Source organism: Oncorhynchus tshawytscha, linkage group LG07 (genome assembly GCF_018296145.1).
Source record: "Oncorhynchus tshawytscha isolate Ot180627B linkage group LG07, Otsh_v2.0, whole genome shotgun sequence".
In the NCBI taxonomy this organism is placed as follows: domain Eukaryota; kingdom Metazoa; phylum Chordata; class Actinopteri; order Salmoniformes; family Salmonidae; genus Oncorhynchus; species Oncorhynchus tshawytscha.
The window spans coordinates 29429132-29447019 of record NC_056435.1 but is presented as its reverse complement, the minus strand read 5'-3'; the positions used below and the strand labels follow the sequence as shown (position 1 = coordinate 29447019).

Here is a 17888-nt window from a genome sequence, read left to right as displayed (position 1 = left end):
AAAGTACTATTTACACGTGGAAAATGAATGCCATGTGCTGCATTATAATGTCCATTGCTCGTGTTTCTTGGCCTAAGCAAGTCTCTTCTTATTATTGGTGTCCTTTAGTAGAGGTTTCTTTGCAGAAATTTGACCATGAAGGCCTGATTCACGCAGTCTCCTCTGAACAGTTGATGTTGAGATGTGTCTGTTATTTGAATTCTGTGAAGCATTTATTTGGTTGGAGGCTGGTAACTCTACTGAACTTATATTCTGCAGCAGAAGTAACTCTGGGTCTTCCTTTCATGTGGCGGTCCTCATGAGAGCCTGTTTCATTATAGCGCTTGATGGTTTTTGCAACTGCACTTGAAGAAACTTTAAAAGTTCTTGACATGTTCTGTATTGACTGACCTTCATGTCTTAAAGTAATAATGGACTGCCGTTTCTCTTTGCTTATTTGAGCTGTTCCTGCCATAATATGGGCGGCCTTTTACCAAATAGGGCTATCTTTTGTATACCACCCCTACTGCACCTTGTCACAACACAACTGATTGGCTCAAACACATTAAGAAGGAAATAAATTCCACAAATGTGACCCACCACCTGGATTCGATTTTATGCCGCAAAAATGTTAATGGTGTTTTTTACATTGGATAAAAGTAGAGGCTCAGAGCTACAAAATGGTTTATCATACACTTCATTTTTGAGGAACAATGGGAAAGTAATTCTGCTTTGAAAGTTGACACATTTGTAAACAATAAACCTAGCTTGGTAAACGTGTAAGATCACACACGTCACGTAACATTAGCTAACGAGTCCGCCAGCTAATGTTAGCTAGTTGAACATCAATGAACATAGTGCCAAATCATGTCATTACTACCCTGCATGAATCTTCTGGGAGCTAACCAACCAGGTTCAATGTTAGCTAGCTAACATTAGGCTCCAACTAGTAAGGTAAACAGCTCTTGGATATGAATAATAATGTCATACATGTAACAACATTTTTTATATATGGTGGATTGGAAATGATGCAGACAATTACGTTGATAGAAGTCACAATCTATCTGCAGTATTGAAGCTGATCTACCCCCTAAAAAGCGAGTGTGAATCTCAGCAAAATCATTCAAGAGCATTTTTCTCATACAGTACTGGTCTCCAAGCTGTCTACATGCTTCACATGCGTAGATCTACTCACACACACACGTGCACTTGGGTGGAGTTGGATTTTTGGAGCAAAGCACACCTTTTGGCTGATCCAGACTCCCAAATAACATTCCCAAGGGGGCGACAGAAGTTTTCTTGTTGTCTTCTAATTTGTGTTGAAAGCAAAAGAAGAGTAAAGTTCTCTTGTTGTCTTCAATAGTCTTCCCCTTGCTAGCAATAGTAAACTCACATAAACTCGTACATCGCCTTGGTCCGTACAATTGCCCGTATTTTAGCGCCCCAAAAACGTAATACTTCCAGATCAACTGTAATGTCAATACCATTGTAAAGTACAATTTCTCCCCTTTCCAACAAAATAAATGACATGACCTAAATGCTGCCTGTTTCAGCATGATTCAAGCAGGCAATGAGCCCCGTCGGATGTTTAAAAAAATGGCGGGTGGGGAAGCGAAACTAATGCATGATAGTGAGAAGGAGAGATGTCGTGTGGGAAAATAGCTTTTTTTCACGCGATATGTCCAACTTATTACCTTATTGCCTCTAAAATGTAAATAAAACACTATAAAGAGTTTATATAATGTGTCATTACATACCTATTTGAAGGTTTGTGTCGAATTTGAATTGGGGTTTTAAGGTGGTGAATGATGATTACATGCAATGATGACGCAAAAAATGAATAGGTATCCCCCTTACTCCATCACTGTCCATTTCTTGTATCTAAATGATGAAATAAGTGCTACACCTGGTGGAGAGAGACTGTAAGACAGAAATAGTTGCTTTATGCGTGCTGTACATTACGACATGACACGTCTAGATGTAACGGAGGGTCAATTTTTTCAACTTTTCTCCAATACTATAGAGCTATTACCATGTCGATCAATGCTTGAATAGAAACCTAGTTCACACCCCCGATTTTGAAGTCAACACAGTCGCTACAGTCCCATTAGTGTTCTTTGTATCCTCGTTTGAATGTTGCGGTTGAGCACATTTGTACAGAATGGGGTGAGTTTACGTTAGTTGGCTAAGCATAGCCTGCAAACTAGCTATCCTTTTAGCTTTGCACATTTCATTGTGAAATAATCGGGTTGATAATAAAAAAAATATGCCCTGGCAAATATTCTTATACTTGCCATTTTAACCTACAATATTATCCCAGTTTGATATGCTGCTTGAATGCATTCACTCCCAGCTAGCAGCTGTTTTTACAATTTCAAAATGGCCTAGAATCACGTTGTTATCACTACTTTATTTTGGGGGGATTCTAATAAGGATACAATGTTGTTTGGTTTACTGTGTGAACAGTTACTGACATTACATTTGGTTATCAATGCAAAATAGGCTACCTGATTCATGGCCTATACAGTATATATAGATCAGAACAAGGAACCGAGCGAGTTGGTGGTAAAATACAGCTTCATAGCCTACACAACACTGCCCCATGGCTACGCAATGAATTATATTTTGCGTTCCAAATGTCATGGGGTGCAGGAATGGGGCGCCAGGCTTCCAATCAATATGTACACCTGTCACCATCGTTACACGCACCAGCGCTTCTTTGGACTCACCTGGACTCCATTACTTTGTTGATTGCCTGTCCTATATCTGTCTGTTCCTCGGTTTGATCCCCGTGTCAGCATTATTGTCGTTATGTTTCCCCTGTTCAGACGCTGTTCTTGTTTGTTTCATGCCGGTTATTTATTAAATGTTCACTCCCTGTACTTGCTTCTCGTCTTCCGGCATCTGTCCTCACACGTTGCTATACTGCGCTACGCTCCGAATTTTCCATCTCCGTAGGGTGTAAATTGGCCTTTAGTGGCATAACATGTTTATTAACTTTCAAAGCAGCATAACTTTCCCGTGTTTCCTCCGGCTACAGTGTATGATATACCATTTTGATGCTCTGAGACTACTTTTTAAAAGTGTGAAAAAAGAGAGGAGAGAAATACAGCCGCATAACTTATCCGCAGATACAGTAGCTACAGATGTACTGTTATAGACAGGATGAATAGAGTGTTGAGAGCAGCTCACTAGAATATGTCTCTTTATTTGCACAACGTCTGCTCACCAACCACCAATGCTCCATTGAGGTTTGTCCTTGAGAGAATCATTTTTGTCTCTTGAGGAAAATGTTAAGTATCCATGTTGAATGGCTATAGAATCATTTGTTTGCTCTGCATTGGTAAAGGGCTTTCTTTGTGTTTCCTTGATCTAAAAGGCTGGGAAATTAAGATTGGGTTTGAACTATTTATTTCTCGCAGATACCCTATAAGAAGTTAGTTACAGGGTGCATTGCTATTATCGTTAGCGCAATGAAATGCTAGCTGTTCCCATAGACTTCCAGTCATTGAGTCAACGGTTATTAATTTAAAAAACGCATCTGGGCAAATATATATATATTTTAAAAAGAGCAGCTTTTTTTGCAGCAGTGGCAACAATCTGTGAAAACTCTGTCAAAACCATGTGACTCTGGAATACACCTAATACATTAGTCAACTGCACATAGCCACCCTTGAGTAGAGGGCCTTAAGAATATGTACACCAGAGAGGAGTACACATTTACACCCCCACCTTCCCCCTCCCAAGGCCATTAAACTTGGAGGGAAGTCTCCACAGTGGTCGATGGGGCATCTCTGCCTCAGTAGCACTAGCTACATAGCCTGTGAGAGCATTATTCACGTATGACCGGCTGTTTGTGGGATGAGCAGAGGCTGAGCAGAGGCTGTGGCCGAGTGAGGAGTGTCAGCCGTGAGACACAGGGACGGGAGAGGATGGAGCTCACATTAATTCACACCTTAAACAGTCAGCCCAGCCCAGCTCCTTCTATCTCTCTCGCTTTCCCGTCGTTGACTTCCCACTTTAATGATATTACTATGCAATTTCATGTCTCTCCAGTTTTTCTGCTGTTCACCCTCCCAGCAGTCCCTGGAGTGTAGTTGGATCTACCTGTCGGGGTGGTTGCAAGCTTTACCATCTTGTCTCTGATTGACTTTGCTTAGTGAGAGGGGTGCGCTCCTCGCTCTTATAGTCACAGTAGGTAACAAGGCATTATACAAGATAGATATCAATCAAATGACGCTGGAGAGCTCTGCTGAGGTTGTGTAACCAAGCAGGGTTATCCATACAATCTGTCACAAATGATGATGGAGTGGGGTAATAAGATACATTTTCCCAGTATCGTCTTTACAGTGAATGATTGGCTCTGGTCAGCCTCAGAGCTTAGAGCTGACTATGCATGGCCATATATCTGGCCACCAGGTTTTTTAAATGACTGTCACATTAGCATTTAGGTTGCCATGTCAGTTAGCATTGGATATTTCACCTGAATTTTGTCAGCACTCTGTCTTGACATTCACATGTCATTAGGTGTGTAAATGTGTGACAATTATGTTATAAAAGATACCACACAAAAATCTGATCAGCAAACTGTTACAATTGGCATTTTGTCAAGAATTAGACAGTCAAACCCAAAGCTCCTATGGCCATGTTCTCACAAGCGACCTGTCAGGAGAAAGAGGAGGTGTAGCTTTTTCTCCCTTTCAAACCTATTGGCATTGATGGACATTTAATAAACGTGTTCTCTCTGCAAATAGAAACCCAGACCCAGACCCAGACACTTGAATAGTTGCGCTCATGTGTCCCATTGTGTCGGACTGTGTCACTATATAGCTCCGCATTTTATCTTCCCTGGAATAGGGCTGAGCCTATATGACACCCTCTCATTGTATGTTTAACAAAATCAGTGTCGTGTTTTCATGGATGCCAAGGGAAGCCAGGCTTCCCCCAAAAAAAATTGACCAAGAAAAAAACATAAAATAATGTATCTTTCGTCTATCTGTTTCATAATTTCCATTCCATTTGCAAGAGGCTGACTGTATCTCACTGGTGAAAGCGTCCGAGCGAGTGAAACATTGCCCCTCTGTCTCTGTATGTGTTGCCCATCTATCTGACGCTGTCTGGTCGAAAAGAGTATGCCATTGTTGCCGCACATATCATTGAATACAAGGGAAGCCAGTGAGCATTCTCCCTTGATACAAATATCATAGAACAATAAGCAATGAGTTTGGATTTGGCTTCACACCAATCATGTCAAAAGCCAAACGTCATTGACAGAAAAAAACTTGAATTGTTGCATCTCAATGTGTTGTCTTCCTTTGTCTAGCTAGCTAGATAACATTGTCACTTTCCTAAATTAGCCATGGATGGAGATAGAGATTTGGAATTGTGGTTTTACTTAATTCTCCGTACTGGCCAATGATTATAATGGCGATCTGATCCAACCCTAAGTTCATACATTGTGCCTCTGGCCTGAGAGGATGGAAGTTCAATATGTAGCTAGATGTTGTAGGCTAATGTTAGCTGGCTAATAGTTGCCCATGAAAATAAGTTAGGCTAGCGAGCATGCATTTTAGCCAGGTAGCTAGCCTAGGACTACAAAAACTAAAAGTGTGTATAGTATGACAGAGTCATAGGTTATTTCGGCAACATGAAAGAGAGGAGGATGGCATTGGCATTTCTCTACAAGCATTTCTCTACTTTTTCTACTTACGCACACAAACACGTTTGTTTTACTATCCTTGTGGGGACCAAACAATTGATTCCCATTCAAAATCCTATTTTCCCAAACCGTTAACCTAACCCTAACCTTAACCCCAAACCCTAACTCCTAACCCTAATCCTAACCCCTATGCTTAAAATAGACGTTTTCCTTGTGGGGACCGGCAAAATGTCTGCTCTTCTCTTAATTTTCCTCTTTTTACTATCCTTGTGAAGCCATCTGTTCCCCACAAGGATAGTAAAACCAAAACACACACAGACATCAGTATCATGGACAGCCACATGATTTAGCTTACCTTGATTGGACTGAATAGTTTTTAGAATCTTGGAGTTGTCACTTTATTAGACTAAGCAGAGGTGATTAGATAATGTTGAAATATTGAAGCTGAAATGTTTCTGGAATAGTGGAGGCAGCTCCTGTTTTCTTTGCGACTTGCGGTAACTCTTTGGTGTTCTAAATCAATAGTTGTTTAGTAGTCCAAAAATGTCAGAAACCTTAACTTGATTGACCATGCTGTAGGTCATGTGACTAATTGTTACATGCAATATGCTTTGTGGACTCCACCGGACAGATGTTGCTGGTTTTGTGATGAAACACAAAGGTGTGGATGGATTTATTCGGCCACTGTGTCTTCTTATTGTCTCAGTCATAGACCTATATATAACGGTGGCAAGGCATATGAACCAAAGGGTTATAAAGCAAACAATGCAATTATCACAACACATAGGTTGTAATATGGCTTTTTTTCCTGGCTTGGCTTCCCTAGTGATTTTATCGCTACTGAACAAAACCCATCAGCTGATTGCGGTCTACTCTAAAATCAAAAAGAGACCAGATAAATTACATTCTGAGTAGGGGGCATAACATGCAGTAAGGTTGGGGTAAATTCGGAATTCCTGAATTTAATTCAATTCAAACTATTAATTGAAATTGTAATTTTATTTGGCCTCAAGAACAGAATGCAGAAATTGAATTGAATTTGAATTAAAGGAAGTAGAATTCAATTCAAACCTATTTAAATAAATTCCACTGAGACATGAAAGATACTGTTATGTATCACATTCCTGTGAAAATTATTTAGCCAAAAGCATATGCCACCTCTTACTGAATACAGATTCCATTTTAAATATCAGTTTGATTATAACTCGAAGATGTCAAACAGTATTTTGTTTGTATTTTTGTCATGAGATGTTAGATTTTTCCATTCTGCTTCATCCTTCCATTCTGGAGTGTTTGATCTAATGCATTCTGGGAAATGTATTTTTTATATTTAATAACATATAAGTGAATTATGAGTTATTAACATACAAAATCATCTTAGAATGCTTCCCGACAACTGTATTATTTAAAACTATTTTGAATAAACATTCATAGTGATGTGCAGTACCAGTCAAAAGTTTGGATTTTTCTTTATTTTTAATATTTTCTACATTGTAGAATAAAAGTGAAGACATCAATACATATGGAATCATTTAGTAACCAAAAAAGTGTTAAACAAATCTAAATGTATTTTATATTTGACGTTCTTCAAGTAGCCACCCTTTGCATTGATGACAGCTTTGGAATGAATTGGAATTAATTAATTGAAATTAAAGACCAAGTCGCAACTCAATTCAGAATTGACCCCAACACTGCAATGCAGGTATCGAATTCGCTCTGGATGAAGACTGCACTGCCGGCACTTTTTACAGGAATCTATGGCTGCCTGTCCAGGGATCATTTGCCATGGTTAATTTAGTTGGCGCTCAGAGTGGATATTTCAACCGAGTACTCACAGCACCCCCAAGAGGGAGACAAGCACCGTACAGCATCAGAACAAAGGGGCTCCTTACTCCTCTCATCATTCCGCTCTCGTGCTCCTGTAGCTATCTTTCTTGTCTCTGCTCACACTCACACTGGAGACGAGGAACACTGTCTGTCTAATTCCTCAGTGAAACAACAGCAACACACCACATACATGCAGAGACTTGAATAGTGAATGTGTAGTGAGGGGAGCCCTGCACGTGTTTATTTTCTTTGAGTGGCTGCAGAAGTCAGGGGGTCTGCAGACTGCAGATGTGGGGAATTACAGTACCTACTGACTGAAGGCTGAGCTGACAGTGACAGTTGGAGCACATTCTCTAGGTACAGGTAGACAAGCCTTCGCAGTTCCCACACTGTACCCTCTGGCTGGCTGAATCTCATTAATTCTGGTAAACACACTAGTTTTTGTTCTGGGTTCGTGTGTTTTTACTTCCACGTGTCCATTTATTCGTTGAATTCTGCATTTGAAAAGCATGGAAAATATTTAAATTTTGCACAACAATTGGAATAACCTTTTACAGTATTTTAAGCTTGGGATCACTGCATAACATAATGGTTGCTTTTAGTATGCGTTTTGTAGCGACTTCCTTCACACTAACAGTAGTGCATGTGTGCTGTTTTCCAGAGCCGACCATTATAACCACGCCACCGTCCACCCTGGACGTGACTGTAGGAGAGAGCATCGTGCTGCCATGTCAGGTGACTCATGACCCGTCTCTAGAGCTCAAGTTCACCTGGTTCTTCAACGAGCAGCTGATCCACTTTGGCGACCACGGCGGATACTTTGAAAAAGTGGGAGGTGTAAGTGCATAAGCCTCCAAATATTCCCTCCCGATTCCCTCCCGGGGCCATCAAGCCTCCCATTTATAATCAAAGTGTCATGTCTGAGAAATGGTGCCGTATTACCACGCTTTTACACCATGCTTGTCAGGGGCACTGCAATGCATAATGAATAGGAAGAAACACACATCTTTACTACACCGTGTTGCAGATTGCTTATATTTTATTTATGCCACTGCTCTCTCACGAAGATATGTCATTAAAGAGACATTGATTTTTCAACCCCTTCAGAAATTACATTGAGAGAGGTCAAGGGGTGGAGCTGGTGATACATTGCAACATCGACACCGTGGTTCCCTTCCTTTAATAGAAGTGAGGTCATATTAAGTAGGGTATCCGCAGTGCAGAGAATGTTTGGAGCATGTGTATTTATGTGTGGTGAAAATGTGCTGCACATAGTTTATTTTAAAATCACATTTACATATTCCCCATCCTTCCCTAAATCCTACCAAGCTCAAAGCTCAGATCATATGCCCTGTTTTTGCATAGGTTTCCTCTTTCATTTACACTTTACGTTAACTACAAAACACTTAAAAGCTACTTTTTCATCTCCCCTGTCTGAAGAAAGAGTGATGATAATCATTGTTCCAGAAGTGATGAGTAGGGGGCATGTACATTACACTCTCTGGTCAGGTTGTCATGTTTTTCATTATTTTAATCGTAATAATAGTTTTCCTTTTACATGATAAATGACACCACCTGGAGTTACATATGCTGTTTTTGCCACATTCAATTGAGCTTTTGCCACATCCAATTTATGACTGGTCCTGATTCCACTCAGTACTGGGCTGATTAAATGATGGTGTGAAAGTGGGAACTGCAATTGGAAATGGAATGGAAAGAACATGAGAACTTTACCTTTAAGCTTTTGCTTTGATCATTGAAATAATGAGGCCACTCTTCCACAGCTAAAATCAGCATGTGTATGAATACATTTGTGTAATAATTATAATTAAACGTAAGTGCTCTGCCCGTCTCATATGTACAGGTATGCCGATGACCCTTTTAAAACATGGAAACAGATCACAGTTAAAATCCTAGAATTATAATACAATAATAGGCATACAAAGACCCTGAATATTTTTTTTTTTAAATATACAATTTCTGCTCACATATATGATTATTTCTGCTCAAATCATCATATTTAATTTCTTTTAATTACACGTTGGTAAAATGTTACTACAGTATATTAATCGTTGTGCTTGTGTATGTGTGTGTGTGCGCGTGTGTGTGTGTCTGCGCCTGTCCATCCGTCCGTGTGTGTGTGTGTGTGTGTGTGTGCATGTTCATGTGTGTGTGTTGCATGTTAGCAGCATTCCGCTGGGGACATCATGATTCGGAACATCCAGCTGAGACACGCAGGGAAGTACACCTGTGCAGTGCAGACCAAGGTGGACAGCATCTCCATCGCAGCAGACCTGGTGGTCAGAGGTAGTTCTCTCTGTCCACAAGCAATATTTCATGAAAGATACCTTTATTTTGACTACCATTTGTTGTTATTTAATAATAATGTAATACATGCTTATTTAGCATGATAAAGTATCATGCGATGTTAACACTTTCACAAATTCAACATGGGTTACCTTTGTAGTAGGCATTTGTCGATCTTGAAAACCTTGTAAACCCCACAGAACTGATCCTATGTTGGAAAGTCATTCTCATGTCCTTGAAAGGTCATTGAAAAATAATGGTAATAGAAAATGCAATTTGATAGGGAACAATCCCACCCACTCACTTGATTGGGTCAGTTATCCATGGCAACAACAAAGCATTATTTAAGTTAGCTGTGCAGATTTGAAGGGGTCCCATCTGTGTCTTTAAGACTGAATGAGATGGATGCTAGTTAGTTGTCTGTGTTTATTTTCCATCATCCTGGACATGCCTCTAATTAAGATGTGAAGGCATTGTACTCTGTGAGATCAGTTGAAAAGATGGTCAGATAGAGACGTATCTCTCTCTCTTTTAATCTAATTAGACAGAAAAGCTCCCTGAGGTTTCACACCAAACTGATTTCACCAGCTGTACTCCTAGTGCTGAAGGCAGATAGTGATAAGGACACCACTGCTCTGCTCTGCCTTTTTTATACTTCTCTCTCTCTCTCTCTCTCTCTCTCTCACTGTCTCTTCCTCTCTCTGTCTCCCTCCCTCTATCTCCCTTCCTGCCTGGCTCTGCATCGTATCTGTAGGTCCCCCAGGCCCGCCCACCAGCATCCATGTAGAAGAAATCAGTGACACCACAGCCTCTCTCTCCTGGAGGCCCGGGCCTGATAATCACAGTCCAGTTACAACATACACCATCCAGGCCAGGACACCATTCTCCCTGGGCTGGCAGGCTGTCACCACAGGTAGGCTCTTCAACCAGCTATTGCCTCATCAAACCGTTATATGGGGGTCTGATCTCCATTTTCTCTTTTCCGTGTGAGAGTATGGGCCTATGAGTGATTTTACTTCAATTCCAAATGGCACTCGATTGTTCAGTGACAGGGTTCACTGCAGATTTACTTGACATGCAGGTGTTGTTGAAATGTGGATCCATTTCCAGAGGTCTGACTTACAGTGAATGGTGCTGTTTGATAGCATAGAAATGAGCCCCATACGGAAGTTTGGATGGCGGTTCTAGAGCAGGCTGTAGTTCTGCATGTTTGGTGCTGTTCCAATTATTTTGGGGAGGAGCCTGTTAGTTTGGTTGGAAAAATACATATTTAATATATATATTGATACTGCATCTTTAAGTGTGTGTCACTGTACAAGGCAACATCACTAGTGCCCGGAGTTTTTCCTGGCCATGCCTTTTACGGCCAGGAAAAACCTGACCAAACAGGGACACTGAGTGAGGTCCACCCTTAAGGTGTGTGTTTTGTCTTGTGCGTGTGTGTGTGAGTGAGTACACCATGTGTCCTTCTGTGTAATTAGCCCCCTGCACATGTGGAGTGTGCTCAGTGGGCCTGTCAGCCTAGAGGACACTCTCCTGCTACCTGCTTCATTCTGAGGGGAGGGGGCTGTTTTGTTTTGTGCCAGTTCCTGAGATGGTGGGGGGCCGCCGCCTGACAGCTACAGTAATAGACCTGAGCCCCTGGGTGGAATATGAGTTCAGAGTCCTGGCAAGCAATGCCATTGGGACCGGGGAGCCCAGCAAACCATCCAAACAAGCAAGGACTAAGGAAACATGTATGTACGGTATTCGTTGAATCCCTTCAATTCTGCATGTTTTCAGTTTTTCTTATGTGCATCTTCTTGCCATTAGTTTGTCTGGTATGGTGGGAAAAAGCTATTTCAATGTCAAAGAATCTAATCCGAATGTGTTGTTATCGTGTTATCTTTGATGGCTGGGGTCGACTGAGTTGAGCAGGATTACGATTACCCTCTGTTCCCCCAGCTCCGAAGGTCACACCAGCTAATGTAAGCGGAGGTGGAGGCAGTCGCTCAGAATTAGTGATCACTTGGGAGGTAAGCAAGCCGCTCACTCCAATACTCCCTCACCCATGGAGGGGAAGCCAGAAGTCATTATTCTCTAAGGAGTCGGGCCGTTGTTTCATTAATAACAGCAGCCAGGCTTATTGTATGGCATTTCATTTTTAAGAACAGAGAGGCAATAACTGCTGCTGTCTCCCCGGGGTAGAGAAAAATGCCTTTGAGGTTTTAATAAGCTAATTAAACCGAATGATTCTTCACACAGTCACAAGCAACTTTTTCAAAGATTGTGCTTCCCTATCTTTTTCAGTCTTACAGTTCTTCTCAATCCCGTACAAGCTTTTTTTTTTTTTTTTTTTTAAACAATGTGTTGCCGATTTTCAAAACAAAGTTCAAAAGCCACAGAACTCTGTGGCCTTTTGCAAAACAGTACATTTTTCACTAATGTAGTTGCCTTCTCAAAACATAAATACATTCATCAAAACTAAATGATACGGTCAAAATTGTAAATACGTTCATCAAAAGAACATGAATGCCTGCAAAAAGATTGATGCCGCCATACTTGTGTCTTGAAGTCAAGCAGACAAAACAGAAAGTTAGTTGGTCTTTTAAAAACCCCAGGAGATCAATACATTTTCTTTGCAGTCACTAGATAATGATGATCAAAATTGGAAGTACAACTATCCAAAAGTGCAGAATTATGGGCAATTACTCTCCATGTATGCATATTTCATCAAACAATTTCATACACATCAAATCAAATGTTATTCCTGGTAAAAATATATATATATAAAAAAAAAAGTACATTGAGTGCCGGTTGCGTTCATCGGTATCATCACAATACAATTCCATGTATTCAATATGTATTCATAGTTTTGTAAACTTTCCATCGGTGCACAGAAACACAATCCACAATAGAAACAAGTAAAGGTGAATACAATGGAATACAATGGTGGAGATGACTTAAGAGGAACCCAAACACAACTTCATTCTCTGGATCTTTGCATGTCCTCAATATTGTAAAAAAAAAAAAAAAGATCTCAGTCAGGGACTCAACTTATTGTTTGAGAACAAATGAAAACATTTGGTGTGCATCAGCAGTCAACAAACTAGCCCATGTTAGATTGGTAGATTAGTCTAGCGGCCAGCTATCTAAACTTGTAGTAAGCATGTTCGAATTACCGACCAGGGTGGGGCCCATTGATCATCAGTCATCATATTAAAAACGGCAAATATTTGCCTCCACCCTATGGCAAAATGTTTAGAATTGCAGTAAATTAGCTGTAAAACTGCACATTTCTCTCTGTACCCCATGGCAAACTGTGCAGAATTGCACGAAATTAGTTATAAAATGGCAAAATCTTCTCTCCACCCCATGGCAAACTGTATAGAATTGCAGCAAACTTGCTTTAAAACGGCAAAATGTTCTCTACTCTCCATGGCAAAATGTGCAGAATTACAGGTGATTGCAACTTTTAAATAAAAAACAATTCCTCAGATGTAACGAGGGAGGCAGACCCATGTGCCACTGTGGCCCATCATGACGAGTTTCATTTTCTGGTGGCCCCCACCCCCATCAAAATTGCCTTCCCTGGCCTAGATCTTTCCCTATATTGTAATGTACATGGTATGACACTGATGGGGTGATTTAGAATGTGCAGAAGTATTTACTGATTGTGTATTCACTGATTACAATTATGTTTAATGTTTTGCAGAAGGTGGGCTAAGACATGCAAGTCAGGTACTAAGGCAAGAAAATGATCGGAAATTCTGTAAATGTATTTGAGCATTTGATCATTGCGGTTCTGCTATAGATACGTTTCAACACAGATTCAAACATTTCTTGTACGCGATTGAGAAAACATGTGATTAGCCCTGCTTGAAAATCATCCACTGCTGTGAAAGTTTTGCTGATTGACTATTGAATGTTAATGAGTTCAATTACAGTCTAAGTTTGCCTTAACAAAGTTTCAATACAGCCTTGATTGAAGTTACTTCAGATGAGAAGTACAATGGACTAAATTATTTCAATGTGTAGCAACACAATGATGTGAAAATGTAAGCTATCTGACTACATACTACTTTTCCAAAGCAGTGGGGGTCGGTGCCATTGAAGATGAGGGAGGACGATTCATTTTCTTATTTCTATTACAGCATATTGGATCACTGTCATTCATATTCCATTCACCCAACTCAATATAACATCGATAGGTTTAGGCTACTACATGATACCAACACTTTCCCTATACCCCATCATGAGGTTACTAGCTACAACCTAGCCTATGAATTAAAGTCTGCAATGTAGGTCAAGAGAAAATTTGAGCAATCAAATCTATTGCCTGCATCTATCTGATATAGGGTGTAATCAGTAGTCCAACAGTTGCAAACAAGAGTTTCATGTGAACAAATTCAGGTCTGTTTATCACTGATTCATTCCAATTGCTTCTGTTTAAGAAATTGTTTTCAACAGAATCGGTGGAATGAATACACCCCGAATCACACTCAAACACAGTTCACTTTCATAGCAGCCACATACAAAGAGCATGAATGATCCCTTTGATCATAGTATTCCTTCTCGTATCTACGTGCTCTCCTCCTCTCCTTTTCCCTTCGCTTGTGGACTTCAGTGTACAACACATCAGCATTCTGTGACCAGGTGAAAAATAGCTAACTGCTATACACGCCTACATCATTGTCACCATATAAACATCATAGTCAGCATAGCTACTAGAACTAACTAGAACATGCAGTACAGTGTACAGTCAGCAGCAAGAAGTTTAGCAGTTACACCGGTGGGCCCCAGTGGCAATAAATTAATACAACCAAAAGCTTACCTTGGAAGAGTTTCAGTGTTGGATAGCCATAGCCAATTAGCTAACATAGCAGCCCTCTCTGTTTAAGCCGGGTGTTTGAGTAGGCTAAACTAGCTAGCTGCATTCTCTAGCTAAGTAAGTGAAAGTGAAAAAGAATACAACAAAATATATCTCTCTCTCTCGCTTGATTCTCCTTTATTTTTGAAGAAATTAATTTGTTCAAAACTGTTCAATTACTGTCTTTCCCTCTCTTTGAGTCAACTACTCACCGCATTTTATGCAGTGCTAGCTAGCTGTAGCTTTCAGTACTAGATTCATTACTCTTAGCCTTTGATTGGGTGGACAACATGTCAGTTCATGCTGCAAGAGCTCTGATAGGTTGGCGGATGTCGTCTGGAAGTTGTCATAATTACTGTGTAAGTCTATGGAAGGGGGTGATTACCACAAGCCTCCTAGGTATTGTATTGAAGTCAATGTACCCAGAGGAGGACGGAAACGAGCTGTTCTCAGGAAACACCATGGTGCTAACCTACAGAGTGCTGCTGAGGGTACTGTAGACCTTCATTGCCAAACAGTGTGTTTTAATCATTTATTTGGTGACATGAATACATTTAGTGTATTTTTATTTACAGAGGTTAACTTTTTAAATGTTTCACTATTTACATTTTTATGAAATTCACTGAGGATGGTCCTCCCCTTCCTCCTCTGAGGAGCCTCCACTGTTCCCAACTATTATAAAATAGAATGCCCTTTATATAACCATGCATCTTTGGGGAGTGTTGACTTAAAACAATAAAAGTCAGTCCCCATAAATATATGAAATATGATGTGCTTTCAGTCTTAACAATAGCTAGGTGGTGGTATCATGCTGAGGGCGCTTTATTATTGATGGACGTGGGTGTTCACTACTTGTGCACCAGTTTCAATGTGTGTGTGTGTGTATGTGTGTGCGTGTATGTGTATGTTTTCTTCTAGCCTGTTCCCGAGGAGCTGCAGAACGGGGGAGGGTTTGGCTATGTGGTAGCCTTCAGACCGTATGGTGCCACAGGCTGGATGCAGGCCGCAGTGCCCTCATCGGAAGCCTCCAAATATGTCTTCAAGAACGATAGCATCCAACCCTTCTCCCCCTTCCAAGTGAAGGTTGGAGTGTACAACAACGAGGGGGAAGGCCCTTTCGGACCCGTCATCACCATCTACTCTGCAGAGGAAGGTTGGTAAAGAATTAAGTCATACCAGAGGAGTGGCAGTGCTTCCCGGGCCTCAGTTCACACATAGCATTTAAAAGCCAATGGAGAGGCGTCTCTGGATAGTTTATTCCCGGTCAATACAGTGATCTTGTTGCCCGTGCTCTCCTATCTGCAGATGGTTGGTTCCCACAGCTGCTGGTTTTGGTTCTCTCTGTACTTCTGATGAAAGAGATGGACCCACTTTAAGAGTCATCAAAGCCTGCCACTACTTTTAAACTCATTCAAATTATTTTTACATTTCACCCAGAGCCTGGCAGAGCGCCCACCAGGATCCGAGCCAAGAGTCTGTCTGCTTCTGAGATTGAGGTTTCATGGAAAGCCCTGCCTTGGAACACCAGCAAGAGAAGAGTCCTAGGCTATGAGGTTAGTCAAGTTTTTTTCCAGTTTCCCTCTACCTATTTGTGTGTCAAAGTGTTCTTGCATGAGTAAAGGCATGCGTGTGTCTGTGTGTGTAGTTGTGAGCATGTGCATGTGTGTGTGCATGTGTGTAGCAACTAATGCTGTACGATCTTGTTCCGTTCTATTATTGATGAGTGTTGCTAGCTCATGCACATTGGGCATCTCAGATGTAATAGGTTGTTATGTGTAATGGTCCAGCCAGGTCCCCTGTCTGTTGAGTTGTGTTTCTTTGTTGCTGTGCTAAGTGCTGTTACTAACTACACTGATTAGTCTAACAGTCTAGTGACGCAATGTACCAGGGGACAGAATGTTTAGCCTATAATCCACACTGTACTGTAGGCTAAAATACTGTGGCTTTGAGCTCAGTTAGTTGATTCCAATCCTTAGTCAGTTCACTATTGACATTCAATATTGGAAAAAAATTATATTTTCATCCATGGGATCCATAAAAGTACTGGAATTATGAATTGTTGACCATTTAAAGTAAACAGGGAAGTGGGGCCTGAGCAAACGGTTCCTGTGAGGGAAGACAAATTATATTTGTGCTGTCAACCGTGCCAGCTATTTCAGCCTAGACACTCAGGCGACAAAGAAAATCTGTTATCATTCAACTTGACAGCTGGGACATTTTACACATTGTGATTTCTCTTTGACCACGCCATTTAAACACTCCCTCACTTCAAGAGCTAAGTAACCAGAACCAAGGCACCTTACCCATGGAAAGACGAGAATATATGAGGTGACACCATACAATGAAATGCTGTTTTTATACCAATTCACTGCAGTTCTTAGTTTACAGTTCGTGGACAGTGTCTACCAAAAAACTGTTTTTTACAATGTTCTCACAAATTAGTTTCTGCATTAATGTCCCTGGTTATCCTCTTTCTATCTGGTCTCAGTTGAGGTACTGGGAGAAGAGAGAGAAGGAGGAGGCAGCCAGTGTGCAGAGAACGGTAGGCAACCAGACATCAGCCATTATCCGAGGGGTGAGAGGAAGCAACACGTACTACGTCACAGTGAGAGCATACAACACAGCCGGGGCAGGGCTTCCTAGTGTTACTGTCAATGTCACCACCAAGAAACCACGTAAGCGTCTACCCCTGCTTTTGGTTCGAGCGGTGTTTCCATTGACTTATTGGAGATCATGTGATCCTCATCCTCATGTATTTGTGTCCCTCAGCGCCCAGCCAGCCCCCGGCGAAGGTCATGTGGAACACATTGAATTCCAAGATAATCCTGAACTGGGAGCAGGTCAAAGCCCTGGAGAACGAGTCAGAGGTCACAGGCTACAAAGTAAGGAAGCACTGACTGCATGGATTTAATTAGAAATAGTGGCCATTGTTATGGTTTCTCCCGGGTGACCTTCTAACTGTGTGGTCCATCCCTAGGTGCTCTACAAGCGTAACCGACATAGCCGCCCGAGTGTCATGGAAACCAACACAACATCGGTGGAGCTTTCCCTGCCTATGGATGAGGAGTACTTCATCCAGATCAAACCATTTGGGGAGGGAGGAGAGGGGAGCAGTAGCAGACAGATCACAATCCCCAGAATACCAGGTCAGTCTCTAGTGGACTGCTTCCTCACACTTCATTGATCTCAATGGCGTTGCTATAGCTATTGCCAGTACTGCTTTATTGTCTTGACTACAGACTGGAGTTTTTCTTGCCCTAGTCATGT

At 41.2% G+C, this 17888-nt stretch overlaps 1 protein-coding gene across 3 annotated transcripts in view; it reads left to right on the top strand.

Annotated features, from left to right (window-relative positions):
* cntn4 (contactin 4) overlaps nucleotides 1–17888 on the top strand; it is a 172476-nt gene that overhangs the window by 152398 nt on the left and 2190 nt on the right. For 2 of the 3 annotated variants that reach the window (XM_024426798.2, XM_024426799.2), the window contains exons 13-22: nucleotides 8127–8302; nucleotides 9652–9772; nucleotides 10527–10685; nucleotides 11359–11508; nucleotides 11717–11787; nucleotides 15540–15774; nucleotides 16059–16174; nucleotides 17110–17296; nucleotides 17391–17503; nucleotides 17599–17767. In XM_024426798.2, the coding sequence (XP_024282566.1) occupies nucleotides 8127–8302; nucleotides 9652–9772; nucleotides 10527–10685; nucleotides 11359–11508; nucleotides 11717–11787; nucleotides 15540–15774; nucleotides 16059–16174; nucleotides 17110–17296; nucleotides 17391–17503; nucleotides 17599–17767 (1497 nt within the window). The remainder of the gene's footprint in view (nucleotides 1–8126; nucleotides 8303–9651; nucleotides 9773–10526; nucleotides 10686–11358; nucleotides 11509–11716; nucleotides 11788–15539; nucleotides 15775–16058; nucleotides 16175–17109; nucleotides 17297–17390; nucleotides 17504–17598; nucleotides 17768–17888) is intronic. The other variant, XM_024426801.2, reaches the window with a different exon arrangement.